This window comes from Rhineura floridana, chromosome 3, assembly GCF_030035675.1.
Source record: "Rhineura floridana isolate rRhiFlo1 chromosome 3, rRhiFlo1.hap2, whole genome shotgun sequence".
NCBI lineage: Eukaryota > Metazoa > Chordata > Lepidosauria > Squamata > Rhineuridae > Rhineura > Rhineura floridana.
In genome coordinates this window covers 120395820-120409389 of record NC_084482.1, presented here as the reverse complement: position 1 = coordinate 120409389, position 13570 = coordinate 120395820, and the positions used below count along the sequence as shown (strand labels likewise).

Here is a 13570-nt window from a genome sequence, read left to right as displayed (position 1 = left end):
TTATAAAACAGAGTGGGGGCAGTTCTGAGTCGGGGGTGAGAGTCAGGCCTGGCACCAGTAATCAGCCAGGTTGGGCACTGATTAAGGATCCCAGGTCTCAGGAGAGCCAAGGCACTCCCCACCAGGTCTGATTCCTACCCATGGCAGCGCCTAGCTGTCTGCCATTATCCTCCACCTCCATCTCCCTGCCTCATCTGGGTTCTGAGAAAGAGTCAAGGGTGTCCTTTTCACAACAGATTGAGGGGATTCAAATATGTAAACAGGGTCCAATCTTAAGGGTCAAGGAAAGCCTGGGCAAAAAGATAAATCTTTGCAATGCATCTGAAGCAACTGATGATTGCTAATTCTCACATGGCAGAGGGAAGGACATACAGGGGCAGCAGCAGAAAATGCTCCTTTTTGGATTCCCACTATTCTGTAGAGTGTGGAGCTGCACACAGAATTTTCCCAGTTGAACTAAGTGATCTTACAGGTCTATACAGGGCAAGTGGCCTTTCCCTTGGTGCCAAGGGAAGTGATGGAGAAGCTGTCATCACTGCTACCCTTGTTGCAGTGGCAAACAATGTTTCTAAACAAAATTAAGAGAGGGGGCAAGGGGGAGAGGAGGAGGAATAGAGGGTGGCATGAAGGGAGGTGGCAGAGGACCAGAGCACTGCCTCCACAAAGAAGAGGATTGGCTGGGGGGAGGGATTGGCCAGACTGTGTCAAAGGCCCCCTGAAATTTGGTGCTGGCCATGCTGGGGGCAGAAGCCACCGGCCAATTTCTCACCAAATAGATGACTGAATTGTATGACAAATGTATGCTGGGGAAAGGCTGAAGGACTGGCACCTTAAGTTAGCATATCCTAAAGAGTATTGCCCCACTTTGGAATGCCTTCAGGTGTTTCTCCACCCTCAGCATGACTATCAGGTGTTTCTCTACACTCAGCATGACCGTTTTCTGCCTGCCATATATATGTTATCTTATATTTGTCTTATACATACTCCTCCATAGCTTGATTCCTCACTTTAGTGAGTGGTTATTGCCTGGGATAGGGAAACACCATATAACACTTAATCTGCTATTTGCAGGAAAGCTGAAGATATCCTTACACTGAAGCATGAAGGTGAATGTCCTGAAGTTCATGGAATGGTGAGACTCTCTTGCATTTACAGTGCTGGGAATTCAGGCAATTTGATCTTAGACTTGTTTGCTTGGAGTCTGGAAGTACATCTCATTGAGGGCCAATGGGATTTATTTCTGCAAGTGTGCATAGGATTGCAACCTGAGGTACTTTGCCACCCAAATGTTACTGTTCATTGCTCATATTAATAAAGAATCTCAAGGCCTCAGAAATAATTAGAATCCTACAGGGTAGATACAAGATAGATTAACTTGGAAGAACCATGACAGTAAAGAAGTGAACAATTTGTAGATTTATAGAATGGACGAGAGAACTCTTTAAGCGTACATAAAGTTTGCTCCATCTTCATTAAACTCTGTGAATAGCTTTGAGTGCAGGGTTAGCATTATATGATCTGTTGACTCAAATGGAACTACTAAAGGAATGGTATCTGACTACATCTTATTCAGGGTAGAGTTACATTAGTCATGACTAACTAGGTCTATTCTGAGTATGACTTAGCTAGGTAGCCCCTAAGGTTTCCATGTCTGTCAAAGATCACTTTATCATTATCTATTCCAACGTCTCTCAAAATATAAGGTTAACGGGACACAGGGGCAAGGAGATTCTCGGGAATATTTGGCTTCTGCAAGCATCCATTCTGGTATTTTTGGTACCGTTTCATTAGGTTGACTGCAGTCAATATCCTCAAACCAAAGGAAGAGTCCTTTGCAAGAGGAGTACCCAGGAGGTGTGTGGAACAGATGGCGAGACATACAGCAATGAGTGCATGCTCTGTGACAGAATCTTGTGAGTAAACCAATATCACACACACACACCTCCGTAAACAGCCTACCATTCTTGTCCATAATAATATTTGAATGACATGCAACTTTTTTATTAATTAAACTGTAGTGGACATTCCCACTAGGATTGTCATTCACTTAACTGGTGTGTCTTGCTCAACATGGCATGCAAGGTCAGCAATAGAGCATCCTTTTAACTCTTAAACCACATCTGCACATACACAATGGCGCCACCCAACCTTCCTTTTTTACTTTGAATAGAATTATGGGGAACATAATAAACTCAGAGTGGGCATATTACATCAGAACTGTTGCATTTTCCAGGTGAAGGAAAATGTGTTGATGATTCTTAAGATACCATGATTTGTAAAAGATGTGTCTATGGCAGTGGTTCCCAAACTTTTTTCCCCACAGACTAATTGAAAATAGTTGAGGATCTTGTCAGACCATTTACTGATTTTTCTGCCTGCTGTGGCAATTGTAATGTGCTGTAGTAAATGCTGTATGATTTTAATTGTATTTTTATGACTTCTTTTATTCCATGTATTGTATACAATATAAGAAATAAAAAGAAGGAATAAAAGGACAATTAAAAATCAGTATTATTCAGTGTGGTGGATGTGCCATCTCCCATCTTCACCCACAAATCCACAGAACTACCTGAATGAAGCTCCACAGTTTGGGAATCCCTGGACTAGTTATATATTTTATTTATTAGACTTATATCCCACCCTTTCTCCCAGTAGTAGCCCAGAGTGGCACTATGAAATGCTTCCAGGAGCTGAAGGAATCATCATTAGATCCAACATAAATGTTTAGGCTGAGTTAGGAAAAAATATTTCTAAACCTTCACAGCAGGTTAGAAGTTATCCTAAAAAGAATTCAGAATCCAAGCTAAGCAATGTTATATGAACTTAGTGTGAAGGCTTTTCTACCATTGACATTATTAGGATTCTATGTGTGCTTATGTTAATCATTTTTTTCTTTTTTCAGGAAAACAAAATCTGAGATTGGTATAAAGAATATAGGACCATGTCCTAAGGTTTGTTCTGTGCTTATTATATAGATTGGTGCCAGATATCAGAAAAGTTTATAGTAACAACTTATCTACTCACTTATTGTAACCATAAAACAAAGAAAAGGGAGGTGTAAAACTGTGTAAAAGAAATGGTGTGATCTGATCCACTCAGGGCCAGACCAGTTTCTGCTCTGCCCCTTGTTGTGTCAGCATTCTTGCTTAGGAAATCCCCAACTTAAGTCATTCTGACACACATGGACCTGCAGATGTGTAACACCACCCTCTCACTGTGATTCTCTTCTTAGATATAAAGGAGTTAAGGTTTCTACAAAGCTTCAAGAAGAAAGAGTGACAAAGGTAAACAAAAAGAGAAAGTCACATGGTTATAATGAAGGAGATGTGGGCTGTTACAACAACCAAACACTGCAGAAAAACATATGGATATTGATGGTGACTCTCAGTCTAAGGGCAGAACCAGATATTAGCTCAGCACATACATGTTTCCAAACCCATAGGTGTTGAGATCACAGGAATGCAGCATGAGGGCATAGAGGCACAGGGGAGGATTGGGAGTCAAGAGGAGTGTGGCGGTTAAGAGATTGAGTTTCAAATCAGAAAGTTCCTGTCATCATTGGATGGCCTTAGGCATGCCACATTCTCTTAGCCTCAATCTCTCTCTCCCCACCCCCGCCCCCACTCCACATCTGCAATGTGGTGGATAATAAGACTGACCTTCCAGGATTGTTATAAGGATGACACCTAGACAAATGCATGTGGAGTACTTGGGAAACAGGTTGTAAACATTAGATATTCTTAAACCTCTCTCATGCCTGCTGATTTCCCCTGAAAAAGTCTCCACTGTCTGTTTTCCCTCAGCCATGCTTATTTCTGGTTTCAGAGTCCAGCTTGTGGGGTGGGGGGATTAATTAAAAACTTTGGGACATTAACAGGGGAGAATCAGCGGGCAGGGGAAGGGTGACAAACTCCCTGCTATCCAGCAAATGCTGCCCCTGTATTAGTGTCACCAGAGAAACACGGGCTTGAAACTCCACGTTGCCCTTGTAACATTTAGCTCTGCCATAGTACAGGACAAGGAATTTCATTTTGGACTTTTGTTATATGTTGATCCAGTACACCAAATCTGCAATCTCATGCCTCTTTTATTTGGAAGTAAGCACCAGTGAAACATCATTTCAGATGTTTCCAAACTCACAAAGCCAGAAAACCCCAAAGTACTTGCACTATACAAGGATGTAGGAGCTTGTAGGGAGACTCCTTTTCCAGAAACAAAACCGAGTCCCACTTTGGAAATAACTGGCAGTTTTGTGCTTCTCCCAGAGAAAACACGGTCAGAAATTCCTATATAGTGATAAATGAAAATTGGTTATTTCATTAACTTTCAGATAGCAAACTGATACACATCCCTCCCTTTTTTTAAGCAAACAGGTTGTCATGCTATGAAATATATTTGGGAATATGTTTCTTTTCCTCCTACAAAAAAAATCAACCCCTTTCTCTAAGAACAATTGGAAAACTGTCAATGTACCTTGGGAAAAACCCGAAATGCTATTAGAAAAAAATGCTGTGTTCTGATAACAGGATCAAAGGCCATCGGGGTGGTTCAACAGGCAACATTCAGCGTCATGAAATTGTGAAAGCCAGCCTGCTCCATAGTGCAAAAAACAAGCAGTAAAGATTTGAGACATATCTTTATGATTTGGACAAAAAAATACATAAGCACATACCTATTTTAATTTATGATTCTGAAAATAACCTCAACCAACTTCATAAATGTTTTTAAGAGAGATGTTGTCCTGTCCAACCTTTAAACTAAATTCATTCTGTTTTCTCCAGAGCAAGTGATAGAAGAATTCACATTCAGAACCAAGACAACTGCTGCATCCTCGCGTGTTGCAAAGCCTGTCTTCATAGTATATTCAAGAAGCTATCCCATGTCTACAGTGCATGGGCAATAGTCCTGCACTGGCCTGGGTGGGGGTGAGGAGATAGACTGTGATGACCTAGAAATCGTCAGACTTACTCTTCCAATCACTTCCTTGTTGAGTTCCATTCTTACCACTTCCACAGACTCTCTAGAACATCTTATTGCCTCCATCAATCTCATTGTGCTTCTCCAATAAAATAAATGAAGAGGATCTCATTGTTCCTTTTGTCCATGTTCAGGGATATATTTAACAGTCAGAAAATGTTTTTTGTCCTATGAATAATGGGTAAGTTAGTTGATGGTTCTTCCAATGGACTGACTTGTTGACCTTGATTTAATTCAAATATTAGTGTACTGAAACACACTGAAGGGTTACTTTACAAATAAAGAGATGCACATATTCCTTAATAGCTTTCTTCAAGAAAGTGAAAACTTCAAAGGAGAAAGTTTTACCTTTTGGTAACATCTAATGGTCACGTATGATACCAGCTACAGAGTGCATTTATGATTTGAGTAAGTTTCTTCCTTTGACATCTTTGATTTTTTTTACCCATAACACAAATCCAGCATTGCCCATCACACAATGTTACTATGAGGCCCAAGTAGACCATAGTAGCCAAGTCATAACCCTTAACTGTAAAACACTTAACTTTTGTAGACATCTGGCTTTGTATGAAGTGGTCCTTCCTCTCCACTGGGGGGAGTGGCACTTACACCACTTCCCACAGCCCCTCAGCCCACCTCCAGGTGAGCATAGGTTTGCTTCCTATGTCTGACAAAAGCTAATATTAAGTTGACAGTGTGATTACAAAATTTAGTATAAACTGTGGAATTTCACTCAAAGTTCTATTTTATCAAAATCAGCAACAATATGGATGCAGAGATGGCCATTTCCTGAAATCATATCAATCCATTAGATTCAGCAAATTTATAGGATTAAGAAGCCTGAGATGGAGAAGCTCCAAGCTAAGCACAAAAAGAAAGAATGAGAGTAAACATAATCACATGCTGATTGAGTCAAACAAATGTTACATATGCTACTTTTGACCCTGATTCTAGAAGCAGTGCACAAAATGTATTACGAGGATGGTTAAAATGCAGCATTAAGACTGCAATCCTATACAGGCGTATTTGGGAGCAAGCCCCATTGAACTCACTGGGACTTACTTTTGATGAGATGTATAGGATTGCACTGTAAAAGTTGTGATGTTGTATTGCTGTGCTTAGGACATCACACTGAAGCACCAGCATTGCATAACACCATTGTGTTGACACCAGCATTGGTTAGATGTGCAACAATGCTGTATTAAGCTGTTGAGTGAGTGAGCTGAGGATAATTCACCTGTGTCATACCCTGGGCATTTTGGCTAACCTACAGCCAGCAATATCAATGCACACGGAAATGACTACTGTATTGTAATTGTCTATTACAGTAAGATGGCACATAGCAGGCTAGAATTTCTCCAGTCCTTTTACCTTCGCAGAAAGCTGCTGTAGCTATATATTTGTAAGCCACTATGTTAAGTATTGTTTCTATCTACATGTCTGAGGTGTTGGGCTGGAAGTAGAGGTGAATCTCCTGTATTCAAATTAGGCTGCTGATTAAGCCTGGTAAAATGGTCTCCATAACTTTTTGTCCAGTTGTGTATGCATAAGGAACCTCTGTCTCTATGGCAGCCTTTGCCAACCTGATGCCCTCCAGATGTTTTGGGCTATAATTCCCATCAGCCCTAGCCAGCACAGCAAAGGCTGCTCTATGGGCATTAGACTAAGGAGGGCAACATGCAGTTTGTCCTTGCCCCCTTTTCACCATTATTCTTCTCCATGTCCCCTCTTTCTCTGTCATCTCAATGTTATGTATCTATTTTCTTGCAAAAAAATATGGAAATGTAAAATAATATTGTCATTTTGATGTTAGTGAAAATACAAATAGATTTTTATCATCTTTATTGCTGTAATATGAAAACACTGATTTGGTATGTTTTAGTTACTAAACAGGAAGCTGAGTTGGATGGCAGTTTGCAAGGGGTGCTGCTTGGTCCTTACAAGATTCAGGACCCAAGGTGAATGCCAACTTAGGCTAAATTTCCTAGGGAAAGTAACTCTAAAAGTTCATTGATTTTTTTAAAAGGGGGGTTTAAGAGAAACAACAGCATAAAAGACCCCCCTGGCCTACCCACTAACAATTCCCCTGCAGTTTGAGCACTATTACCAGCATTTTTGGATCTAGATTCCAAACACCAAAAACAAAGGAGGCAGGAAAGCCCATTTATATTTCATCTGAACTGCAATAAAATTAATTCTTTCAAAGTATTTATATATTTATTTATTATCCCACCCTTCCTCACAAAGAAATCCAGAGTGGCAAACACCAAAATGATAAAACAATACTATCCAAAATAAAATTTAAAAAATTCTAAATGATTTAAAAACAATTTAAAACATTTTAAAGCAATAAGAACATCTAAAAACATGTGAAACAGTAACATGTCCCAACAGTTAGTAATGTTAATGTTAAGGTTGCCAGGAACAGTATCTTTCCGCCATGCCTTGGTGAAGAGGAATGTTTTTAATTTCTTCCTAAAAATTAATAATGAGGAAGACAGATGCACCTCAGCAGGGAAGACATTCCACAAATGGGAACCCACCACCAAGAAGGCCCTGTCACAGGTCAACCCTAACTGGGCACTTCCTAGCAGTGCAACACCAACAAGGCCTCCCATACTGATAACATGGCTCAAGATGGCTGGTATTGGGGAGGATGAATTGAGTCCTGTAGCTCACTGGCAGCCACTGCAGCACTTTCAGGAGCAGTGTCATATGGTCCCCTTGGGCTTTCCCGCTTACTAACCCAGCAGCCTAATTCTGCACTAGCTGCAGTCTGTGGACCATCGTCAAGGGCAACCCATGCATAACACACTACAGTAGTCGCCAGGGTAGGAGACCACCAGAACATGGACAACTGAGGCCAGGCTATTTCGGTTCAGGAACAGCCATAGCTGGCGAACCAACCCAAATTGGGTATAAGCAGCAGGTGCTTCTCAAGAATCCTCAAGAGGCAGACTGGCAATAATTACTAGCGTAAGTACACACACACAATTTCATATGCATTTTATTCTATGGCTCTTCTGTCTGATTGAGCCAGAAATCACTGCCCGTCTGCCTCTTATCAAGATTCTTGAGACCCCCAGCTGAGGCCTGTATACCACCTACTTAGTCTGTAAGTAATCCCTATTATGACAGTCTTTTGTTTATTCTGGCAGGGGTCTCCAGGTGTGTATATTTCTCTGCTGACTTTTATGAATGTTGTGAACATGACTGCTAGTGTCCAGCAAAGGCACTGATAGTCTTATCAGTGTATGTGTTCAAATACTTGTAAGTGTTCTTGTTAAGACACCTATGAAGGAGTGTATAACTGTTCAACTGCTTTGAGTGTGATCACGTTTTCTTCATAAAACTGGCATAAAACTAAGTACCCATAAAAACATTTTATGCTGCCTTGAGAGCAGTAGCGTAGTGGCAAATTCAGAAGCGCAGGGTCCCTTCACGATAGTCACACCACTCCCCTCACAACCACGCCCCCCTTCCCCATTTTCTCTCCCTGTTGTCTCACGAGTATGCACTCCACTACAACAGACATCGATAGGAGCCAATCAGCATGAAAGGCGGGCTGTGTGTTGCCTATAGCGAAGAGTCTTCTTAGTGGCTGACTCACCTCTTTTCACTCCGATTGGCCCAATCAGCATGAAAGGACAAGGGCAGTGGCTAACATGCTCCCCTTTCATGCTGATTGGCTCACACATAGGGACCTGGCTGAGACCCTGCTCCCAAAATAGCAACAGGTCTATGACCCTCACGACCCCGGATGACTATACCCCTGCTTGAAAGTATATATGGGTCAGGATACAAATATATGAAATTAATCCAAATGCTAAAAATAAATAATGAAGAGATCTTTAAAAAACCCATAACAGAACAAAGTTATAAAACATTTATTTTAAAAGGATCTGCAATTCACGAGTTTGTTAATGAAATACATGGGGGTGCGTTAAGAACATAAGAACATAAGAGAACATAAGAAGAGCCTGCTGGATCAGGCCAGTGGCCCATCTAGTCCAGCATCCTGTTCTCACAGTGGCCAACCAGGTGCCTGGGGAAAGCCCTAGGTTAAAGAAAGGTCAGACTGTTCTAGGTGGGAAAACAACAAACACAAAAGACTTGCCTGGAAGGCGCAGCCCCTTGATTAGATTAAAAGCAGCCAAAAGCTTAAACAGCCCCGCCCCTCGCTCAGGAAGGAAGGAAGCCTGAGAGAATACTAAAGAGTTAAGCCCCAGCTGATAGCCATCAGCCTCAAGTAACACATCATTGGCTGGCAGCAGTAGCTGGGAGGAACCAGCCACACATATAAAGTCAGAGCACCCTAGCGAGGGAGCCTGCTCCACGAGCTAGAGGGAGCCCCAGCTGATGAAGCGTCAAGGCCCCAGCTGACAAAGCCCCAGCTGACGAAGCGTCAAGGCCCCAGCTGACAAAGCCCCAGCTGACGAAGCGTCAAGGCCCCAGCTGACAAAGCGTCAAGGCGAGTTAAGCAGCAGAGCGAGTTCGGCAGCAGGGCGAGGAGGCCAGGGCCCCTCACTCTGCCCGTCTGTTCCCTGACCTCAACTAAACCGCAGTCTCCAACCCATTGATGTAATAAACCTTAAACAAAACTATGCAGGTAAGAAGCCAGCAGGGGTGTGGGGGCTTTCCAGTGTTTTGCACCGCCTACAGCATGTACGACTATCTGCCTGTTGGACAGAAGTCGTGGGTGTGCTCTCGGTGCAATGAGCTCCTGGCTCTCCGGGAACGACTTCATTTCCTTGAGGCCAAGGTGGCGGACCTGGAAAAGCTGAGAGAGGCAGAGAGTGTGTGGAGGAGGCCTTCAGGGACGTTATAGCTGTGTCCCACTCCAACGATGATAGCTCTCCTGCTATCATGGACAACGATGGTCTTGGGGAAGGAGAGCATCCAGGTGAGGAAGAGGGAAATGATCCCTTAGAAGGGACCCATTCCTTGGGGGATGAGCAGCTATCCTCTCGTGCCGAGGATATATCTCCAGGGGGTGGAGGGATCCTTGTAGTGGGTGATTTGATCATTAGGAACATAGACAGTGGGGTGTGTGATGGGCGTGTAGACCGCAAGGTGTTTTGCCTGCCTGGTGCGAAGGTTGCGGATATCGCCCATCGTTTAGATAGTTTGGTAGACAGTGCTGGGAAGGAGTCAGTGGTCGTGGTGCACGTTGGCACCAACGACATGGGGAAATGCAGCCGAGAGGTCCTGGAAGCAAAATTTAGGTTGCTAGGTAGGATGCTGAAAGTTCTTCTCCCTCTCTCATAATACTAGAACTCGTGGACATTCAAAGAAGCTGAATGTTGGAAGATTCAGGACAGACAAAAGGAAGTACTTCTTTACTCAGCGCATAGTTAAACTATGGAATTTGCTCCCACAAGATGCAGTAATGGCCACCAGCTTGGATGGCTTTAAAAGAAGATTAGACAAATTCATGGAGGACAGGGCTATCAATGGCTACTAGCCATGATGGCTGTGCTCTGCCACCCTAGTCAGAGGCAGCATGCTTCTGAAAACCAGTTGCCGGAAGCCTCAGGAGGGGAGAGTGTTCTTGCACTCGGGTCCTGCTTGCGGGCTTTCCCCAGACACCTGGTTGGCCACTGTGAGAACAGAATGCTGGACTAGATGGGCCACTGGCCTGATCCAGCAGGCTCTTCTTATGTTCTTATGTTCTTAAGCAGGACCCGAGTCCTTCATTCCAACATTCAGCTTCTTTGAATGTCCATGAGTTCTAGTATTATGAGAGAGGGAGAAGAACTTTTCTCTATCCACTTTCTCAATGCCATGCATAATTTTATACACTTCTATCATGTCTCCTCTGACCCGCCTTTTCTCTAAACTAAAAAGCCCCAAATGCTGCAACCTTTCCTCGTTAAGAACATAAGATGAGCCTGCTGGATCAGGCCAATGGCCCATCTAGTCCAGCATCCTGTTCTCACAGGGGCCAACCAGAGCTGAAGAAAAAAAGTCATGTTTCCCTCTTAATTATTTTATTTATTTAATTAATCAATTAATTTGTATCCTGCCCTTCCTCCCAGTAGGAGCCCAGGGCAGCAAACAAAGCACTAAAAGAACTTTAAAACATCATAAAAACAGATCTTAAAATACATTAAAACAAAACAGCATTTAAAAACATTTTTAAAAAAAACCTTTAAAAAGGGTTAAAACATTATTAAAAAACATATTAAACAATTCTGACACAGATGCAGACTGGGATAGGTCTCAACTAAAAAGGCTTGTTGAAAAGGAAAGTCTTCAAAAGGTGCCGAAAAGATAGCAGAGATGGCGCCTGCCTAATATTTAAGGGGAGGGAATTCCATAGGGTAGGTGCCGCCACACTAAAGGTCCATTTCCTATATTGTGCAGAACGAACCTCCTGATAAGATGGTATCTGCAGGAGGCCCTCACCTGCAGAGCGCAGTGATCAACTGGGCATATAAGGGGTAAGACGGTCTTTCAGTTATCCTGGTCCCAAGCTGTATAGGGCTTTGTACGCCAAAACTAGAACCTTGAACTTGGCCTGGCAGCAAATGGGCAGCCAGTGCAATCCTTTCAGCAGTGGGGTGACATGTCGGTGATACCCTGCCCCAGTGAGCAGTCTCGCTGCCGCATTTTGCACCAGTTGCAGCTTCCGGACCAACCTCAAGGGCAGCCCCACATAGAGTGCATTACAGTAATCCAGCCTAGAGGTTACCAGTGCATGGACAACGGTGGTCAGGCTATCCAGGTCCAGAAATGGCCGCAGCTATCTCACCAGCCAAAGCTGCTAAAAGGCACTCCTAGCCACTGAGGTCACCTGGGCCTCTAGCGACAAAGATGGATCCAGGAGCACCCCCAGGCTATGGACCTGCTCTTTCAGAGGGAGTACGACCCCATCCAAAGCAGGCAACTGACCAATTATCTGAACTTGGGAACCACCAACCCACAGCGCCTCTGTCTTGCTAGGATTCAGACTCAGTTTATTGGCCCTCATCCAGCCCACCACCGACTCCAGGCAGCGGTCCAGGGCTTGCATGGCCTCTCCCAATTCAGATGTTACAGAGAAATAGAGGTGGGTATCATCAGCATACTGCTGACACCTTGCCTCAAATCTCCTGATGACCGCTCCCAAGGGCTTCATATAGATTTTAAACAGCATGGGGGACAAGATGGTACCCTGCGCCACCCAGAGCTTGGAAAAGTTACTTTTTAAAACTACAACTCCCATCAGCCCCAGCCAGCATGGCCACTGGATTGGGCTGATGGGAGCTGTAGTTCAAAAAAGTGACTTTTCCAAGCTCTGGTGGCACCCCACAGCACGGCTGCAGGGGGCCGAAAGACAGTCACTCAATGCTATTCTCTGAAAACAACCCTGGAGATAGGATTGGAACCACTGTAAAACAGTACCTTCAAAACCCATCTCACCAAGTCACCCCAGAAGGATACTATGGTCAATAGTATCAAAAGCCGCTGAGAGACCAAGTAAGGAAAACAGGGTCGCACTCCCCCTGTCCTTCTCCTGATAAAGGTCATCCATCAGGGTGACCAAGGCCGATTCAGTCCCATAACCAGGCCTGAACCAAGACTGGGATGGATCAAGATAATCTGTTTCATCCAAGAGTACTTGCAATTGCTGCACCACAACCCTCTCAATCACGTTCCCTTAAAAGGGGGTATTTGCAACCGGTCGGTAGTTGTCATAAACCAATGGGTCCAGGGTGGGCTTTTTCAGGAGTGGTCGAATCACCGCCTCTTTCAAGGTGGCTGGAACCACTCCCTCTCGCAATGATGCATTGACCACACCCTGGATCCACTTGGTCAGACCCCCTCGGCAAGCTTTTATAAGCCAAGAAGGGCAAGGGTTGAGAGCAGAGCTTGGAAAAGTTACTTTTTTGAACTACAACTCCCATCAGCCCCAGCCAGCATGGCCACTGGATTGGGCTGATGGGAGTTGTAGTTCAAAAAAAGTAACTTTTCCAAGCTCTGGTTGAGAGGACACGTTGCTGGCCTCATCATCGCAAGCACCTTGTCCACATCATCAAGCCGCATCAACTGAAACCATTCCCAAGAAGTTGCAGCAGACGTTGCACTGGACACCTCATTGGGAACTACAGTAGATGTTGATGGGGCATCAAGACTGCTACGGAGGCGAGCAACTTTACCCTCAAAGTGCCTTGCAAACAATTCACAGTGGGCCTCCGAAGGCTCTAATCAATCCCTCTCTTTTAATGTAGCCCTTAGGGATCCAGGCTTCTTATTGGTATGACAGCCTTCTCCAGCTTGCTCCCCTCTACATGCTGTTGGACTCCAACTCCCAATGATAACACACTGGGATTTTATTGGCATTGGAAATTCCTTCTAAGTGGATGGTGTTCAATCAGGGATGGAGAACCTGTCACCTCCAAATGTTGTTGGACTCCAGCTCCCATCAGTCCCAGCCAGAATGGCCAATGGCCAGGGATGGATTTATTTTATTTAGCTATTATTTCACAACATGTATATACCACTTGATTGTAATAAAAGCCCGTCAGCAGTTTACAGAAATTATGGGAATTACAGTTCGGCAACAACTGCAGGGCGTCAGATTGAGGAAGACCGGTATAATATGTGTTTA

At 43.8% G+C, this 13570-nt stretch overlaps 1 protein-coding gene across 2 annotated transcripts in view; it reads left to right on the top strand.

Annotated features, from left to right (window-relative positions):
• Positions 1-13570, top strand: part of LOC133380367 (serine protease inhibitor Kazal-type 5-like) — a 102579-nt gene that overhangs the window by 30486 nt on the left and 58523 nt on the right. Inside the window, exons 12-16 of one of the 2 annotated variants that reach the window (XM_061617512.1) lie at positions 1072-1132; positions 1792-1913; positions 2903-2951; positions 3233-3284; positions 4782-5083. In XM_061617512.1, the coding sequence (XP_061473496.1) occupies positions 1072-1132; positions 1792-1913; positions 2903-2951; positions 3233-3238 (238 nt within the window). In that variant the 3' untranslated portion in view covers positions 3239-3284; positions 4782-5083. Of the gene's footprint in view, positions 1-1071; positions 1133-1791; positions 1914-2902; positions 2952-3232; positions 3285-4781; positions 5084-13570 lie in introns of those variants that run through there. The other variant, XM_061617513.1, reaches the window with a different exon arrangement.